The following is an 18,878-nucleotide window of genomic DNA, read 5'->3' as shown; positions in this document are numbered from 1 at the left end:
AGTGGCTTCTGCCCCTACCTACCAAGCCGGGCACTTGGCCCTGGGAGTAAGGACAGCTGTCGATGCCCCAGAGCCTGTGCGGAGCCGTATACCCGGTGTTAGTGCCCGTGCGGTCTCAGGTCAGTGGTGCTGTTTGACCACGCGGAGCCGGAGAGAGCGCACTGGCACTCGGGCAGTCCGCAGGTCAGCTCTGACCCTCCCCACCGCGCCACCTCCCAGCTCCGGCTACGGGCAGATAAAGCACACCAGGTAGGCGCGCCAAGACGGTACTTGCCTTCGTTTCCCCATCTGTAAAAGGGGGGGAGGGATTGCTCCCTAGGGGGCTGTTTTGAGCCTTAGCGACAATGCTTATGCGGCGCTTGCCCCTCGCGCGGCACAAAGCCGGGCTCGGCGGTACCTGCTGCTGGGATCGCGGTGGGATTTTGCGGGGCAGCTACAGGAGGGCTTCCCAAGGGAGGTGAGATTTGAGCTTCGCGCCTGGAGGGATTAGCAGGTGGAGCAGAGACAAGGCACCTCATTTGGGGCGCACCACCCAGAGAAGCGGGGGAGGGAGGAGGAGCTCCCCCTCCTTTCCTCCTCCTCTCCCCTCTATGCCCCCTTCTCTTCTGCCCATCCCTCCCTCTTCCTTTCTACTTCCCCTTTTCCTCCTCCTCCCTCCCCATCCCTCCTTTTCTTCCATCCCTCCCTCCCTCTTTCCTTCTCCTCCCTCCCTCCTCCTCCCTCATCCACCCCTCTTTTCCTCCCTTCCTCCCACCCCTTCCTTCCCTTTCTCCCACCGTCTTCATTCCTCCTCCTCTCCTCCTTCGCCCTCTTTGTCCCTCCCTCCCTCCTCGGTCCCTCCTTTTTCCCCTCCCTCCTTTTTCCCCCTCCCTCCTTCTCTCACTCCTCCTTTCCTTTCCTGGGCGTCTCCCTCAAAACCCGGAGCGGATCGCCGGCCTGTGCGGGCCTCTGCGCATGCGCACGAGCGGAGCCGGCTCGGCCGCGGGTCGGAAGTCTCAGCGCCGAGCCGGGAAGCGGCTGTAGAGGCTCTCCGCCCCGCCTCCCGCCAGGCCGTTGGCTGTGGCTCCGGGCCGGGCTACCGGCTGTGTAAGTGCAAAGTGGGGGGCTCACGGCTCAGGACCCGGGGCCGGCTGCAGGGAGGGCTGACGTGAGTGCCGGGCGTGCGCCGCGCGAGTCGGCATGTGTCCCACAGAGGGGCTTGCCCTGCGCTCGCCCCCCGCCTCACCCTTGGGGCGAGTCGGCCACACTGCCCGGGCACTTTGCCGCCCCAGGGTCCAGTTTGCACCTGCCCGAGGCCCGTACCCCTGCCTGGGCCCTGTGCACACCTGTCTCAGACCCAGCTCACACCTGCTGCCCCCCGGGGCCGGCCTTTGACCCCCTCAGTGCGCGACAGTTGTCCCCTCGCCCGCCCCCGGGCCTTCTCCCCTGGGCCGCCTGCGGGGCCGATCACCGTTCGCCACCTGACTGCACCCCCGGACCCGACTTGGGCCGTCCCCAGGCCGGGCTGCACCCCGGCCCCCAGCCGCCTTGCTTGCCCGGCAGTGCCCGGGCTCCCCTTTTCCTCCTCGGTCTCTGCTGGGTGAAAAGTGCCTCAAATCCTTCTCGGACACGTCAGGCGTGAGATCTCGGTGTCAACTCAGCTGTCCCAAGAAGCCTCGGGAAAAGAAAGTGCCCCCGCCGGGCTTGCCTTGGGTCTTCTCCTTCGGGCGCCCCCTTCCGCAGAAGGGGCTTCTCGGAGCCCTCCCCCAGCTTTTCTTCCCACGTGAATGCCTTTGAACCCGGAGTTTTCTGGTGTTGGGACGGGATGTTGACGTCACATGTTTATATTATTATAGAGAGAGGGGTTAAAATGTTGAAAGCAGGGCTTGGCTTAGTTTAAAGTGATTTGAAGGCAATGGGGCTGAGACATCGCCACCTCCCCTCACCCCTCACTCCACTCAGTTAAAACTAGTGACTGTCATTTTTTTTTGTTTTCTTTAGTAGTTATAGCTACTTCCTGGTCCAGCCCAGCTAGTATTTGTTAACGAGAAACAGAATAGCACCAAGGGGCATGATGTTGGTGACAAAGCCGTTTTGATTCTCCTGGAATCCAGATTTCTGGGTCCATGGAGTTGGGGTGACCCACTCAGGCCATTTGCCCTTAGGTGCCCTTTTGAACCTTGAGCCTTTAAGGAACTGCTTTCCTAAAGTCACCTTTGGGTCAAACAATAGCCAAACAGTTTAGGGAGCTGTTTGCCTCAGGCACAGGGCTCTTTTGGAGAATTATCTGTGCAGTCAGCTTGGAGGAGCTGACTTGAGAATGTATGGCTTGTCCTTAGTGACTTTCTCCAACAACTACCTAGAACCCTGTTTTGATGTCATTTCCTGATAAATTAACATTACAATGATCTATATACCCACCTTCACTGACTCGTCTACTGAGGCCTTATCCATGTGTTGGGGTTGAGGCTGCCCTATTCAAATTGTATCTACTGACAGTATTGTGTTAAACAAATTTTTGGTATTTCTCCAAGCATTTAGGCTTTTGACTTTGGAAAGCCAGGAATATTGCACTCCTGAAGATCTCCTGGTGATATTACTTGTCTCAGAGGTTTAATTGAAATAATATGCATATAATATACACATAAACCATTTATATTCTGGACAGAAACAAGAGAGGCATTCTTTTTTTTTATCTTGTTTACACCCATCTGCCTCTCCATGTGTATTTTGAAGTTGGTGGAGAATGGGGGTTGTGATCTAAAGTCCATCTTATGGACTGCATGTCTAAAACTGCCTGCCCCTCCCCAGCAGCCCCCTCCTCCCAGTGGCAATGGGGACGCAGTTCCTGCCATTACAGTTATGCAGAGGCCTTGTAGAAATGGCCTTTTTCTTTTTAAATAGTGCTTTAAGTGAAAGTTTACAGTTCAAGTTAGTCTCTCATACAAAAACTTACACACACATTGTTATGTCACCCTAGTTGCTCTCCCTGTGCTGTGATAGCACACTCCTCCTTTCCACCCCGGATTTCCCGTGTCTATTCATTCAGCCAGCAGTAATGGCCTTTTGATTTTGTTGTTCACCTGCGAAGGGTACTGCCATGATCTGGGCAGATTCAGGTTTTGGTGACGCACAGGTTGTACAATTTGGGCGTGGCTGTTTAAGAAAAAGAACATTAGAGATTCAGAATTAGAGGGCCATAGAAAGGGCTCTTACCAGCTGGGGACCTGAAGCCTGACTAAGCTCTTTAGCTTCATGGTCCATCTGCCTCTGAAGAGTGTGAGCCTGCTCACGGGGATGGCGGAAATAGTTACCGAGTATGTCTCATGGGCTAGGTGTGTTCACATTCCTTATTTGATGCAGTGATTTCATTTCATCTCAATAACCTTTTTAAAAAATTAAACTTTCATTTTGAGATGGTTTAGATTCCCACACAGTTATGAGAAAGAACACAGAGAGATCCTGTGCAGCTGTCACCTGGTCTACCCAAGTGGCACAGTGGTTTAGAGTGGTTTAGAGCTCGGCTGCTAACCAGAAGGTCAGCAGTTCAAATCCTTGGAAGCCCTGTGGGGCAGTTCTGCTTTGTCCTGTAGGATTGCTATGAGTTGGAATTGACTTGACGGCAGTGAGTTTGGTTTTTACCATCTTGCACAATTTTACTACAAGGTCACAGCCAGAATATTGACTCAACAGCCCTTTGAGGTATGTGTTATTATCCTCATTTATTCATGATTAAACTGAGGCACAGAGAAGCCCAAGTAGCAAGTGGTAGAGCTGGGGGTTGACGGTAGCTTTCTGACCTCCGTCTGACAATCTGTGGGTGGGGGAACTGCATTCATTTCATTGTCCATCTGTTCATTCATTGAACAAACATTTACTGAGTGCCTCCTATGGGTCAGATTCTTTCATGTGGTTTATCTAATGTAATTATTAAAGAGTGCCGGGAATCAGCTAATGCTGTTTGTCGTTTTATGTGTGACTAAACTGGTTCAGAGAAGTTATGAAAACTCGCTCAGGGGGCACCCGGGGGTGGGGGGTGGGGGAGCAGTATTTGTATAATGCCTCTGCTGCGTCAGGCTGTATGCTAGCCACTGTACATTTGCACTGCGTGTAATCCACATAATAGTCCTATACAAAAACCTGTTGCTGTTGAGTCGATTCCGACTCCTAATGACCTTATAGGGCAGAGTAGAACTGCCCCATATAGGGTTTCCAAGGCTGTAAATCTTTTCAAAAGCAGACTACCACATCTTTCTTCCAAGGAGTGGCTGGGGGGTTTGAACCACCAGCCTTTCAGTTAGCAGCCGAGTGCTTACCCACTGAGCCACCAGGGCTCCTTAAGAGTCCTATAGGGGAATTTTTATCATCTTCACTGTTTTGTCCCTGAGGAACTCAAGGAGATGGGAATCCAACCCAGGTCTTCCAGTTCCACTGTGGTTCCTTTCATTACATCATGTTCAAACGATAGGGAGCAGTTCATTGATTTGTTCATTCATTCCTTCAGCAAATAATTTTGAGCGCTCTGTATACCAGTACTCAACTAGGTGTTGCGAGTAGAACTCTAAGACAGTTTCTGCAGGAGCTCAAAGCCTAGTCTCCAACACCGAGATGCCAACAGCTACGATATTGTGCTAAGAGCTGTGACAGCCATATGCTCACTCTAAGGACAGATTTTATTTCGCAGCTGTACTTAGGAGCCTGGTGGCACAACAGTTAAATGCTCAGCTGCTAACCCAAAGGTTGGCGGTTCTAACCTACCTAGAGGCTCCGTGGGAGAAAGACCTGGCGATCTGCTTCTGTAAAGATTACAGCCTAGGAAACCCCATGAGGCAGTTTTACTTTGTCATACAGGGTTGCTATGAGACAAAAATCGACTCAACAACAGCTTAGGGCTTACCCTGCCTTCCAGGTGATAAATGTCAGAATTACTGCACCCCACAGTGGGTCAACGCTGTTGAAAGCATCGCTTTTCTCTCTGGACAGAGATTTCAGAAGGGTGTGTGCCTCAAGTCTTGTTTTTCTCTCTGGGCAGGGATTTCAGAATGAGCGTCCCTGATTACATGCAGTGTGCCGAGGACCATCAGACTCTCCTGGTCGTGGTCCAGCCTGTTGGGATCGTCTCCGAAGAGAACTTCTTCAGGATCTACAAGAGGATTTCCTCCGTGAGTCAGATCAGCGTCCGGGACTCCCAGCGAGTGCTGTACATCCGCTACCGGCACCACTACCCGCCCGAGAACAACGAGTGGGGCGACTTCCAGACCCACCGCAAGGTCGTGGGCCTCATCACCATCACCGACTGCTTCTCCGCCAAAGACTGGCCGCAGACCTTCGAGAAGTTCCACGTGCAGAAGGAGATCTACGGCTCCACGCTGTACGACTCCCGGCTGTTCGTCTTCGGGCTGCAGGGGGACATCGCCGAGCAGCCGCGCACCGACGTGGCCTTCTACCCCACCTACGACGACTGCGAGACGGTGGAGAAGAGGATCGAGGACTTCATCGAGTCGCTCTTCATTGTGCTCGAATCCAAGCGTCTGGACAGAGCCACAGACAAGTCCGGGGACAAGATCCCCCTTCTCTGTGTCCCGTTTGAGAAAAAGGACTTTGTAGGACTGGACACAGATAGCAGGTAAGTTTGCCTAGGGTCCCAACCTCCTTGGCTTTCTGCTTGGGTTGCTTCCTCAGAAGGGATCATCGAATGGTAGCGGGTGATTTCAGCCAGAGGCTGAAAGGTGTGGTCCACTGGTTTTCATGCTTTATAAATGGAGACAGCCTTTGGCGAAGGAAAGTCTTTTAGGGTTAGTATGTATACTGCCCGTTTGAAACAGGAGCTCCCAGTGGGACCCGCTAGAGCTGCGCTGTCCAGTGTAGCAGCCCCAGGCACCTGTGGCTCTTCAGCCCTTAAAACGAGGTCAGTCCCAGTTGAGGTGTGCTGTAAGTAAACTGGGCAGCAGATTTTGAGTCTTAGAACAGAAAAAAGACTGTCAAATATCTCATTCATATTTTTCATATTAATTACATGTTGAATTATACTTTGCATAAAAAGAATCCCGTTGCAGGCGAGTCTATTCCGACCCTGTAGGGCAGAGTAGAACTGCCCCATAGTGTTTCCAAGGCTGTGAATCTTTACAGAAGCAGACTGCCACATCTTTCACCCATAAAGCGGCTCGCGGGTTCCAACTGCTGACCTTCCAGTTAGCAGCTGAGCACTCTAATCACTGTGCAACTATGTATTAGGTTAAATAAAACCTACGCCATGAAACCTGTGAGACCCGGAACTCGACGAGTCTACTTTGTTTTTCCAGGTCTTGCAGGTTTCCCCGCTTTGATAGGGCACAGCCTTCCCACTTTCCTATCACGGGTTTTAGTGGAAAATATTTGCATTTTCCTTCTCTGACAGGTTTCCGCCTTATACAAGTTCCGGCTTTCGCAGGTTTTACTTACTAAAATTAGTTCACATATTTGTTTCTTACTTTTTAAAATGTGGCAACTAGAAAACTTAAAAATTACAAACGTGGCCTGCATTTTTCCCCTACTGGACAGCGCTGCCCTAGAGCACAATTGGAAAACTTCCGTTGGGTCTCATCTCGTTGGTTTATAGATGAGATGCTGAACCTGGAGAGACAACAGAACCATGTAGGAGTTGACCTTGAAGTAGAGCCTGTGTCTCCCAACTCCCAGGCCCAGCACTGTGCATCTTACCTCATAACCATTCCTCACTTAAAAATCAGAAACACCACCAGGAGTCCTGAAGAACTGCCGTACCCAACGAAAGCGTGTCTGCCTACTCTGTAGAACAGGGGTGTCGGATAGAGCAGGGCGGGGCGGGGCGGGGCAGGACAGCAGGAAGAGGCTGGTCACCACGTTTCCCTGCTAAGTCAAGCGCTTGACCTTGACCCAGGGCGGCACACTAGCTTCTCTTTGTCGTCTGCGACCACGCTTGTCCTCTGCCTATTCCACCATGTCGCCCTTCTGGCTGTCAGGCAGGGATGAGTGGGTGCCTAGGCAGCCAAGACGTGGCTCCCTTTTACTGGAGAGAGCAGCTGTGTCACCCAAAGACTTGGCTCAGAGCCTGCAGTGCCACCAACTGGCTTCATGGCCTTGGGCAAGGAGCCCAATGGCTGCGAGCCCCTCTTCTCCTCTGTGGACTTAGATGGGTACCCCACAGGGGAGGACTAAAAGGCTTGATGTGCATGCTCGCATAGTCCCCGCTGCAGAATAGGGGCTCAGGATGCCTTTCTTGAAGGTCTCCAGGGTCAGTGAGGACTTCCTGGTTGGCTGCAAGTCTGAGGGGAGAATGTTACAGAAATGTGAGAAAAGAGGCCAGCAACAGCCTCAGTTGGAAGCACAGAGCAGCCCAAGTCACACCCGCGTGTGGCGCTTTTCAGAGTTTGGGAGTAATGTCTGTTTCCTCACCTGGATGTGTTTATTTGGCGTAAGGAAATGGAGGGGCATGTTCTGTGCAAGATCGGTACTGAGTCCTCACAATGGCCCTGTGAGCTACATGGCCATGCTCCCATTTTACCCAGGTGCAGCTTATGTAGCAAGGGTTAGAAACCTGGGCAGCCACTGAACGGCAGAGCTGATATCTGAACCGGTCTGACGCTGCCTTAGCACGTTGCCTCGTCAAGCCTTCTGCACCTAGTGAAGAAGCCCACCTGGCTGCCAGGTCCAGCTGGTGCCTGTGCTCATCACCCCTCATAATGCAGCGCTCCGAAGTGCTACAGAGACTGCACACCTCCACGCATGCCCCGCGTCATCTGAACCTTACAGCAGCCTACAAGGCAGCTGGTGGATTGTCCCCACTCCACAGAGTGCCTGCTCAGAGAGGTGGGGGAGTGGCTGAAACCTCAGAGGCAGCTTGGGGCTGAAACCCTGCTCTGACCCCTTGACCAGGGCCACATGAGGCACCAGTGACGTTTTTCAGTCACTGATATCCCGGTGATGAGGCTGCAGATTCCCCAGAGAATGCCAGCTTTCTTCTGCCTCTTGAAATCGGTGCTGACAATTTGGTGGGAGTAACGAGACTCCCTCAGGAAGCCTCACCAAGGGCAGTGCGGTGCAGGGTGGGCCGTAACGACGCATCGATGTTCACCAGGAGCCTCCGCGTGCCGGGCACTGTTCTCGGCCTGGGAGCGCGTGGTAGACGGAGCTGCCCTCCTGGTGGTCCATTCTCTGGTAGCGGGTGGGCAGGACTCCACACACCCCCCCAGGAACGGTTGAACCGCAGTGAGCTAATGGCGCCAGTGAACCCAGCTGGGTCCGTTCTCCTCTGCTTGCTGTCAGACTGTCCTTGCTGTTCCTACCCCAGTTCTCTCCTGTTTAAAGCCACGATTTACTGTCGGAACAGAGCCCAGTTTTCACCTGCAGTCCTGGTAGGGAGGATCTTGTGTCCGCCCTGAGGCGAGATAGTATTTGGAGGCTCAAAAGGAAACATCCAGGTGCTAGTCAAGTTGTGGTTTGACACAGTGACCATAGTGATTGGCTGTCTGAGAGATGACTGTCATGTGAGGCCCAGACTTACTAGGAAAACTCAGTCCAGCAGTGTTTCACTGAAAAGTTCACGCGTGTCCCCAGCCTCGTCAGAAACCCACGGTAAATTCTTGTACACGTAGCGTTGTAGCGATCAAGATTATTTTTGTTCTTGTCTGTTTCTAATTTTTGCTTGTTCCTCTTTCTTTTCTTTTTCTTTTTTTCTCTCATACTGCCCTGTGAGTGTGTTGTTGGGTCTGAAAAGGTAGGCCGTGCATACGTTGCATTCCACGTAGCTAGATCACCCTCTGCGCTGCTTCCTCATGGCCTTGACTGCTTCGAAAAACAATAACTTCTGCTGCCTAGATCCTGGTTAACTATTTTTTTCCTTTTTAATTTTAGCTTTTTTTTTTTTTTTTAGCACGTAACCCATTGGTGTTTGATACCTGTTCAAACACCAGCTCTGGGGGACTCGTCTGGTCTTCAGTATCTGATGACAAATGAGTCTCTATTTTTTTGTTTTGAGCAAGTGAGTGCTCATTGATTTAGATGGCTGCAGGGGCCGTGTTCACGGATGTTCTAACCTGGGCAGTGTGAACCTGCAGAGGCTTGCTTGATTCTAGGCTTCTGAATTAATTTCTCAGGGCATGTGCCTCCTGGCTGTTGCTGTGTAACATGCATGTTGGTGCTCACGGATAAGCATTCCCCCTGTGAAGGCGGGTCCAGCTGGGGCGTGTGCTCACGGATAAGCATTCCCCCAGGAGGGCGGGTCCAGCTGGGGCGCTGCTGGCGAGGAAGGGAGGATGCTGGAGGAGCGCGTTCCGTCTTTGCCTTCATCCTAAGCGTGCTGTTTGGTTTTCTTTCACCTTAGCAACTTTCTCTCACAAAGGGACAGAGGCTGTCTTAAAGTCTACACTACTCTTTATGAGGGCTCAAGGGGGATTTTTCTAAGTATTAGGGAAATAGGGGCTTCCCCTGACTTGGCAGTTCATTTAACTCTTGTGGACACCAAAACCCGTTGCCATCGAGGTGATTCCGACTCATAGTGACCCTACAGGACAGTAGAACTGCCCCGTAGGGTTTCCAAGGAGCGGCTGGTGGATTCAAACTGCTGACCTTTTCGTTAGCAGCTGAGCGCTTAACCACTGTGCCACCAGGGCTCCCTTGTGGACACCAGGACCTCTCTAACTGATCATGGCTTCCTCTCTGCTTTACACAGTAAGCCCTGCAGAGCCAGAGAGGCTGCTGACCTTTAGCAGTTGTGCAGGGCCTATGTGCACCAGGCTCCTGTTAACCCTGCCTTGGCAGGGAGGAGCTGGTTTTGTATTTGTCGAGGCTGATGTCCATAACGAATTCCTGGGTGGTGAAAACAGTTAACATGCTCAGCTGCTAACCGAAAGGTTGGAGGTTTGAGTCCACCCAGAGGTGCCTCAGAAGAAAGGGCTGGTGATTTGCTTCTGAAAAATCAACCGTTGAAAACCCTGTGGAGCACAGTTCTACTCTGACACGCATAGGGTTGCTATGAGTTGGAACTGACTGGACAGCAACTGGTTTTTTTTTTGTTTTGTTTTCAGTGTCCATTACTGATGGGCCAATCCTTAGTTTATATTAATGATCTAGGACCTTAGGACCTCCAGCATCCGAAGTGAGCTCTGAAGGAAGACTCTCTGCTGCCCTAGTGCTTTGTATTCTTTCCCTCCATTTCATCTTGCTCACAGGGAGAGGATGCCTGCTCTGCGTACTGCTCCTCCGCCATGCTGGCCCAGAGGCCCTGCTGCTGCTTGAATGTTTTGGTCCAAACGTGAACACTTTTGTTTTTGACTTACTTTGTCTCAACTGAGACAGGGAAGATTTTATTACCTAACGGGGCGAGGGGAACACAACAGCAATAACTGTAGTAAGTACAAGACGTTGCAGCTAGGACAATCCAGAGCTGAGGTCCTGTGATGGCTGGTGTATGCCATGGGGACACAGGAGAGGAACAGCCTGCTTCTCTTTTCGGAGCCCTGAGTGCTTGCTGTGTCCTGAGGAGCCAAAGCTGAGGTGTATTTTAGAGACACACGTGGCAGGACTTGCTAATGACTACGTGGTGGGGGTAAGGAGGAAAAGAGAGAGGTCAGGTGTGGTGCTTGGGTGTTTGGCTTGAACACCTGACTGAAGTTGGGGGACTGGGAGGGGTCTGCTCAGGAGTGAACCCAGAGGACACGGTGGCTGTGTCGAGTTGGAGGTGTCCGTCAGCGATTCAAGTGAAGATGTCAGAGAGGCCAGTGGATTTGAGTGGCGCTCAGGTGGAGGAGGGGGGAGTCATCAGTATTTAGCACATGTTTAAGACTGTGAATCTGGGCGAACCTGTCTACGGAGGCTGGGGACTGAGCAGCAGGAGGGTCGCGGCCGACCCCTGGGGTCTCCATCAGGACCGAGAGGGGGAGGAAAACCCAGAGCGTGCAGGAGTTTGGGATTCTAACCGTCTATCCTACAGGTGATGGGTTGGGGAAGGCTCGGGGAATCTGACGGGAACTCTGGGTCCGGAGCTGCGTTTCAGGGTTGCTCCACCAGCAGCATAGGGGAGGTGGGGACGGGAGGAGTACTTATCCTTGGGGATGGGGAAAGACAGGAAGAGGGCCCGATTCCCAGCCCAGTGGGCCCATCCTTCCCACCAAACAAAAGGCCACATCAAATAGGGGACCGGAAAAGAGAGGCGATGGGATTGGGCGGGGGCGCTGACATGTGGTAGAGAGAGGTGATGGGATTGGGCGGAGGCGCTGACGTGGTAGAGAGAGGGGATGGGATTGGGCGGAGGCGCTGACATGTGGTAGAGAGAAGTGATGGGATTGGGCGGAGGCGCTGACGTGGTAGAGAGAGGCGATGGGATTGGGCGGAGGCGCTGACATGTGGAAGAGAGAGGCGATGGGATTGGGCGGAGGCGCTGACATGTGGAAGAGAGATGTGATGGGATTGGGCGGAGGCACTCACATGTGGAAGAGAGGTGATGAGATTGGGCGGAGGCACTCACATGTGGAAGAGAGAGGTGATGGGATTGGGCGGAGACCCTGATACGTAGAAGGGTGGCTGAATAGTTCTGGAATAAGTCCTCCAAAAATGAATTAAAAAAAAAAAAAAAAAAACAAGCAAAACCGTCTAATGAACATTGTTAACTGCCATCAAAGAAGCGATTCCATTTTGATCCTTCCTAGTGTAAGACACTGTTAATCAAAACCAAACCCATTGCCACTGAGTCGGTTCCAACTCATACTGACTGAATTTGGACTTCTAAGCTTCTTAGAATGTGAGAGAATAAATTTCTCTGTGTTAAAGCCGTCTACTGGTGGTATTTCTGTTACAGCAGCGATAGATGACTAAGACCGAATTTGGTACTGGAAGAGTGGGGTGCTGCTCTAACAGATCCAAAATGTGGAAATGGTTTTGAAACTGAATGGTTAGAGGCTGGAAGAGTTTTAAAATGCCTCATAGTAAAAGTCTAGATTGCCCTGAAGAGACTGTTCTTGGAATTATGGACCTCAAAGACAGTTCTGGTGAGGACTCAGAAGGACGTGAGGAGAGCTATTACACTGGCGAGAAGGGGCAGCAGAGAACTGGCGGCGGCAGAACCAGGAGACCAGCAGGAGAGCGCTGGCACTCACCCCCAGAGGGAGAGAGCTGCGTGCCTTCCGGCTGAAGTTTACTGGTGGAGCGGAGTGCCTCCAGGCACTTAGCAGTGGAGCTACAGAGCTTGGAAACATTTACCCCAACAGGGCAAACACGGGCAGTGAGGCCAAGGAACCAGGAAGCAGAAGCGAAGAGACAAGGAACACAGGAAGCAGAGCTGCCTCAGTCTCAAACGTCAGGGCATGACTTCTGGGGTCTCAAAGGGTGGAGCCATGGCCTCTGGGGCTTCAAATGGTGGGGCCACAGCCTCCTCGGTTTCAAAGAGTCAGATCTTCACCAGCTTGGTTCCAGAGTGTGGGGCTGCCTTTGACGAGTGCCAGGAGGATAGGGCCAGATCTGCTGCTCAAAGCTGAGGGGGCGGGGCTGCCATTCCCAAGGGACAGAAGAATGGGGTCTGCCATGGCAGAGGGGGTAGGGTTGCCGCTCAGATGGACTAGGAGAATGGGGCCACCCAAAGCCAAGGGAGCAGAGTTGCCTTCCCAGTGGGCCTGGAAGGCAGAGCTGAAACCCAGGGCTGAGGGACCTCCACACAGAATCTGGACATTGTGGCCAACACTTAGAGTCTGAAGGGCAGGGCCATTATTTAAATGGTCTCAGAGAACAGAGGATTATTTTTAAGCCTTAGGGCTAATGTAATGTGTTCTGCTGACTTGCTTGGTGCGTGTTATCTCTTCTTTCCCTCCGATTTCTTCCGTTTGTAATGGAAACGTCTACCTTGTGCTGGTTCCACCATTGTACTTTGGAAGCAGATAACTTGTATTCTAGATTTCACAGATGAGAAATTTTTGGATTTTGGACTTGGAGTTGAATTAAGACTTTTGCTATGATATGATGGGGTGAATATGTTTTACATGTGGCAAGGACGTGAATTTTGGAGGGCCAAAAGGTAGAATGTCATGGATTGAATTGTGTCCCCCCAAAATATGTGTCAACTTGGTTAGGTCATGATTCCTAGTATTGTGTGATTGTCCACTGTTTTGTCATCTGATATGATTATGTGTTGTAAATCCTACCTCTGTGTTGTTAATGAGGCAGGATTAGAGGCAGTTATGCTAATGAGGCAGGACTCAATCTACAAGATTAGGTTATATCTTGAGTCAATCTCTTTTGAGATATAAAAGAGAGAGGTGAACAGAGAATCACGGAGACCTCATACCACCAAGAAAGAAGTGGCGGGAGCAGCGTGTGTCCTTTGAACCCCAAATTCATGCACTGAGAAGCTCCTCATCCAGGGGAAGATTGATGACAAGGACCTTCCCCCAGAGCTGAGGGAGAGAGAAAGCCTTCCCCTGGAGTCGGCATCCTGAATTTGGACTTCTAGCCTCCTAAACTGTGAGAGAATAAACTCCTGTTTATTAAAGCTCTCCACTTGTGGTATTTCTATTACAGCAGCACTAGATAACTAAGACAGTGACCCTATAGGACAGAGTAGAACTGCCCCATAGGGTTTCCAGGTTGCCACTGGTGGATTTGAACTGCTGACCTTTTGGTTAGCAGCTGGGCTCTTAACCACTGCGCCACCAGCACTCCAAGACACTATATTGGGTAGATACAATGGTGAGTAAGACTGTCACCAGGGGCTTCAATTTCCTGGGAGATACTACAGGATTACAGAGGAAAGGGGGAAGGAGACTAACAGACTAAAGGTCTGGGACCAGTTCATGCCCCACCTACGCTGTCACATCGATCCCGCCTGAGGTGGGTGGTGGCAGGCCCGTTGTGCAGAGTGGGAAGCCGGTCAGAGAGGTTAAGTAGTTAGTCCAGCATCACACAGTATATGATGCAGCTTCGCCAGCCTCCAGAGGTGTGTGCTGTCTTCTGATCCACTCTGAGTGGTGATGTCCATCAGGGTTGGAGCCTTTCAGAGAACCTCCGCTGCAGATCTGCCTCGTGAAGCTCAGACTTCCTTGATGACTATGGAGCATCAGAGGGTTCTACATCCCAAGAAGCGAGGTTTTCCATTTCGTTTCTACAGCCACCTGATCGCACACAACGGACAAAGTAAAACCTAGAAACTGCTGAACTTCTAAATGAAAGCTTTCAGCTGTCCCTTGATCAGATTTCTTTCAGGAGAATGTACCAAACGCTGCAGGGTAAGCCAAAGCTCTCTCTTTGTGGGGTGGTGCTTTACTGTACAACTGGAGCATAGGAAAGTTTAGATGGAGATCATTAAGCTTGGCAATTTGTTTTCAGTTCTTAATGAGAAAAGATGCAATATTTTTAAACTGCATTCATAAACCAAAAAACAAAACCAAACCCATTGCCGTTGAGTCTGTTCTGACTCATAGCGACCCTATAGGATGGAGTGGAACTGGCCTATGGGGTTTTCGTAGCATCTGAAATTGAGTATAAAACATTACATTTTTTACTGTATGTCTAGAGATCTTTTACAACTGAAGGTTGTCTACTTTGGTGATTCACCTGTACCACCTGGGCATCTTTTTGTATATTTATTTGATTGCATTTATATGATACATGTAATCTAAACGGTTCCCTGCTTCGAAATATTCCAGGGCAGAATTATGGCTGTAGTTGTTAATTATGCAGACTTCTAAAGCTATGTAATACCAGAAAAGAAAACAAAAAAGTCCAGCATCACACAGTTCCTTTAGATTTTAACTGCAAACTCTCTTTGAGCAACCCTAGCTTTCATTTGGATTTGAATATATAAATTATTTGGATGTAGATTGGTTTTTGATTTGAATATTGAGCTCTTGTTTTTCATAAGGTGTATAAATAAATAGTACCTGAATCACACAAATGTGAAATATTTTCTTGTTTTATCTGGTCAAGAGTCATGCAAATAATATAGCCTGTATCTTTCATTGATCTTGATTACAGCGTTAGGGGCAGAACTAACGTGTGATTGCACTGCCTTCTCTTAGAACGTCTGAGGCTCTGTGTTGATTGGTGCCTTCCTACCATTTCTAGAAAGGCTGCATTTCTCTTTATCTGGGCAGACTGTTGGGCATTTGCCTGTGATTTAGTTATGATGGATTTTAAACCATGATGAATTAGGCGAGGGTCAGGTTCTTATTTTTTTCTATCAATTCTTAAGTCCAGTTGTTTTTTTGTTTAACCCAGTGTTTGTAATTTGTATTATAGGAATAATGAATAACATAACGGTTGCTCTTTGAAGTATTTAGAGCATACTCACGTTTTTGTGGCTAAGCTCTCTTGCTCATGGCCCTGAAGTTCATCATTTAGTTTTAAAGTTTACAACAAATCAGTGGCATTATATATTTTTCATATGGAATTTTGTGTTAACTTTGTTTGCTGCTGTGGCTTCGTGCTAGATTTTTCTTTTAATATGCAGTTTGCATTTATGTTTTTTATCCCTTGAAAGTGTACATATTTTATTAGTATTTAAGCATATTCAATAGTCATAGAATTTAATTAAGATCCAGTGATTCCAATAATTGTTTATGTAAGAATTTAGAGCCTCTACCCATGTACCCCGTAGCCATCGAGTTGATTCCGATCTTACAGGACAGAGTAGAACTGCTTAGAGCTCCTAGAGGAACTTAAAAAAACTGACATTATCATTTTCAAAGAAGAAAGGATTCATGCCTTTTTGAAATCTTGAATTCTGCCAAAATTGGCTTCAGAATGTATAGTTTAAAAAAAAATACTACTATTATATCCATCCATACAAACTAACTTGAAATAGAACAGCCTTAATTCTCTTGCCCATTTCTTACTGAGCTTTTCAGAGGTAGAGAACAGAATTGCTTGTTATCTTGAGATCACCTAGTCTTGGGATACACAGCATTCTGAGAGTTAAGTACTCTATGTTATGTAAATCTAAGGTAGAATTTTGTTTGCCTGATATTTGGAGATTTCCCCCAAGTATTAGGATTTATTCTGTTCTTATATAATTTAAAAATATTTTCTTTGGTTTTGTTGACTCATATGATCTTAATATGAGAAACAATATTTTTTGTACAATTTTTACAAAAAACAATATCTGTCTCTGATATGAATATAATACATTCTATTTTCATATGATTTAAAAATATCTTATATGGTTCTGTTGAATCATATGACCTTAATATGAGAAACGATGAATATTTTTGTAGAATTTAAAAAACAGTGAGTATCTGTCTCTGATATGAACATAATGTACTGGGTAGCGATTTTTGTAAAAATCCTGTGTTTTTAAGACCAGTTGTTTCTGATCACAATGATTGTGGTTTCTGTTTTTGACAATCTTCTGGGCTATCTTTTGTTCAGCGGATGTACATCTTTGTTAAGTTCACGTGACGATGTAATTACAGTACCTCTTTCTTTTGAAGAGTTTAGGTAGGACACTTTAAAGCAAATTTTTATCTAGTTGGTTAGGAGCAAAGTCTTTTCAAAAAGCCTAATTCAGTGTATACTGAGCCAATGTAATAGTAGTAGTATGAAATTTTTGGAGCACTGATGGTGCAACGATTAAGCACTTGGCTGCTAACAGAAAGGTTGGTGGTTGGAACCCACCCAGTGGCTTTGTGGGAGAAAGGCCTGGTGATCCACTCCAGTAAAGATTACAGCCTAGGAAACCCTATGGGGCAGTTCTGCTCTGTCACATGGGCTCGCTACCAGTCGGAATTGACTCAATGGCACCTAATGACAATAATTCTTAAATTTACCCATATGTGAGAGTTGACAGTTACGCTGCTGGAAGAGGAAAATGTCCCTTTGGATACTGAATTCTTTTCTTTGTTAGAACAGGATAACGTATCAAGGAAGCGAGCAAACCCTGTCCGCCTTAAGACTGTGAGGCACAGAAATTGCTTTTGCGTGGGTAGGACATGGTCATGGTCCCCCGTTTCTCTGGAGCACAGGGGGGCCCGTTCCCTGGAATTCTGTGCAGCTCTCTCTAGGATTTTAGATCAGATGAAGAGAAAGAATCCCTATCCAGTGCATTACATTCGTATCCGAGAAGGATACTTGCACAGATGTTAAACTGAACTTTTTCCTTTTTCCTAGGAAGCCTGGTGGCATAACAGATGTATGTGAGGACTTGGGACTTGGGGCTGTGATTCCGATTTGTGCTCCTCCTTTTGCCTTCTCTCCCTCCTCAGTGGCTCAGGGAGGCCATGGTCCTAGTGGATGGAAGACAAATGCCCAGAGAGTAATCAAGCAGTGTGATAAGTGCTCTTGTGGAGGGAAGCCCAGCCTAGGGCTGGAGGATGCTATCAGGGAAGACTTCCTGGAGGAAGAGGGTTTAAATGAATCATATCTATTATAAGGATCTGCAACTTTTCCAAACCGCTGTCCCACCCCATCATCTCTAACATCAACTGCTCCCCCTCCCCTCAGTACTCTCCTTCTTGTCTTTGGGTTCCCTAATTCACCGCAACATCTCACAGAACTCACAAACCGTATCAAGGAAATGGCTCACGCACTTGTGGAGGCTGGCAAGTCCCAAATCTGTGGGTCAGGCACAGGCTTCTCCTGACTCAGACAGCCGCAGGGGCCAAAGAACCCAGATCGGCAGGCCAGGCGACAGGGTACTGGCTCACAAGGCTGCGGAAGCTGGCGAATCCCAGAATCGGCAGGTCAGATGGCAGGCTGCTGGCCGAAGCTCCAAGAACCTGGGGTCAGATAATGGCGAACCAAATGCAGGATCTGGAGAGAGAGGGAGAGCCCTGCCAGAGCACCCACATATACGCATTGGATGCAGGCTACACCCCAGGGAAGGGCATGACTTCAGTAAAGGTGGGATTTGAGCCCTGCCATCCTGCAAGGCTGTGACTCAAGATACAAACAACACCAGTCCTGCCTCATTAACATATAGAGGTTAGGATTTACAGCACATACAATGGAGGATAATTACATCAGATCAGAAAATGGAGGACAGCCACCCAATACTGGGAATCATGGCCTAGCCAAGATGACACATAACCCCAACCATCCCAGGTTCCATATGCCTTATTTGCATAGTCCCGCTCAATCAGTGTGTGTGTGTCACAAAGACTATGGCTAGAAGGGCCATATTAAGGAATTCGTTGTACCACAGGGCTCTGCCTCCAGTTCTGAGGACAGTGAGAGTTAGTCACATGCAGGGGGGAGGAGGGTGGCTCAGGCAGAGGGAGCAGCCTGGGCCGAGGAATGCAGCTTGCATGGGGTGGCGGGGGGGGCACTCAGTGTGCAAAGCTCTAAGTGGGAGCTTAGAGGTTAGAGTGGAGGGGTGCCCCCGCTAGGAAGGACTGGGGGGCCTGGTTGGGGAGAGTTTGCAGGAGCTTGGCGTTTATACTGATAACTGAGGGAGGCGGTGAAGGCTTTGGCAAGCAGTGACGCTTAGGACAGGTATTCTGGTTTTACCTGTGCTGACAGTTGTGCAGAAGAAAGGGGTTGGGACCGGTGAGAGCAGTGCTGTTTGTCCCTTTAAGACCCATCCATTCGTTTATTTGTTCATAATGTGTTTTTGAGTGTTGGGGAGAGAGGTGAGCAGTCCACAGCAAGCAAAACGTATTTGCCTTTGGGAGCTTACAGACAGCAAAGGCCAGAAGTTGATTAAATATAGAATGTTACAGGAACACACAGCAGGGACGCCTAACCCCAAGTGCAGAGGTTGGGGACAGAGAAGGCTTCCCTGGGAAACTGCCAGTGCAGATGATCCAGAAAGGAGAGCGGAAGTAGATAGGCTGAGAGGGAACTTCCTGTCCCGCAGTGGGGAGGTGATGCGGGATCACCCTGTCCCGCAGTGGGGAGGTGGTGCGGGATCACCCTGTCCCGCAGTGGGGAGGTGGTGCGGGATCACCCTGTCCCGCAGTGGG

At 49.4% G+C, this 18,878-nt stretch overlaps 1 protein-coding gene across 1 annotated transcript in view; it reads left to right on the top strand.

Moving 5' to 3' along the window:
* The first annotated feature begins 892 nt into the window (after positions 1–892).
* The window catches only part of TRAPPC9 (trafficking protein particle complex subunit 9), a 618,989-nt gene continuing 601,003 nt past the window's right edge, over positions 893–18,878 (top strand). Inside the window, exons 1-2 of the mRNA XM_004387359.3 lie at positions 893–1,086; positions 5,012–5,605. Coding sequence (XP_004387416.1) covers positions 5,022–5,605 — 584 coding nt within the window. The 5' untranslated portion in view covers positions 893–1,086; positions 5,012–5,021. The remainder of the gene's footprint in view (positions 1,087–5,011; positions 5,606–18,878) is intronic.

This window comes from Trichechus manatus, unplaced genomic scaffold (assembly GCF_000243295.1).
Source record: "Trichechus manatus latirostris isolate Lorelei unplaced genomic scaffold, TriManLat1.0 scaffold00185, whole genome shotgun sequence".
In the NCBI taxonomy this organism is placed as follows: Eukaryota; Metazoa; Chordata; class Mammalia; order Sirenia; family Trichechidae; genus Trichechus; species Trichechus manatus.
The sequence above is the reverse complement of the archived record's forward strand: the minus strand, read 5'-3'. Positions and strand labels throughout refer to the sequence as shown.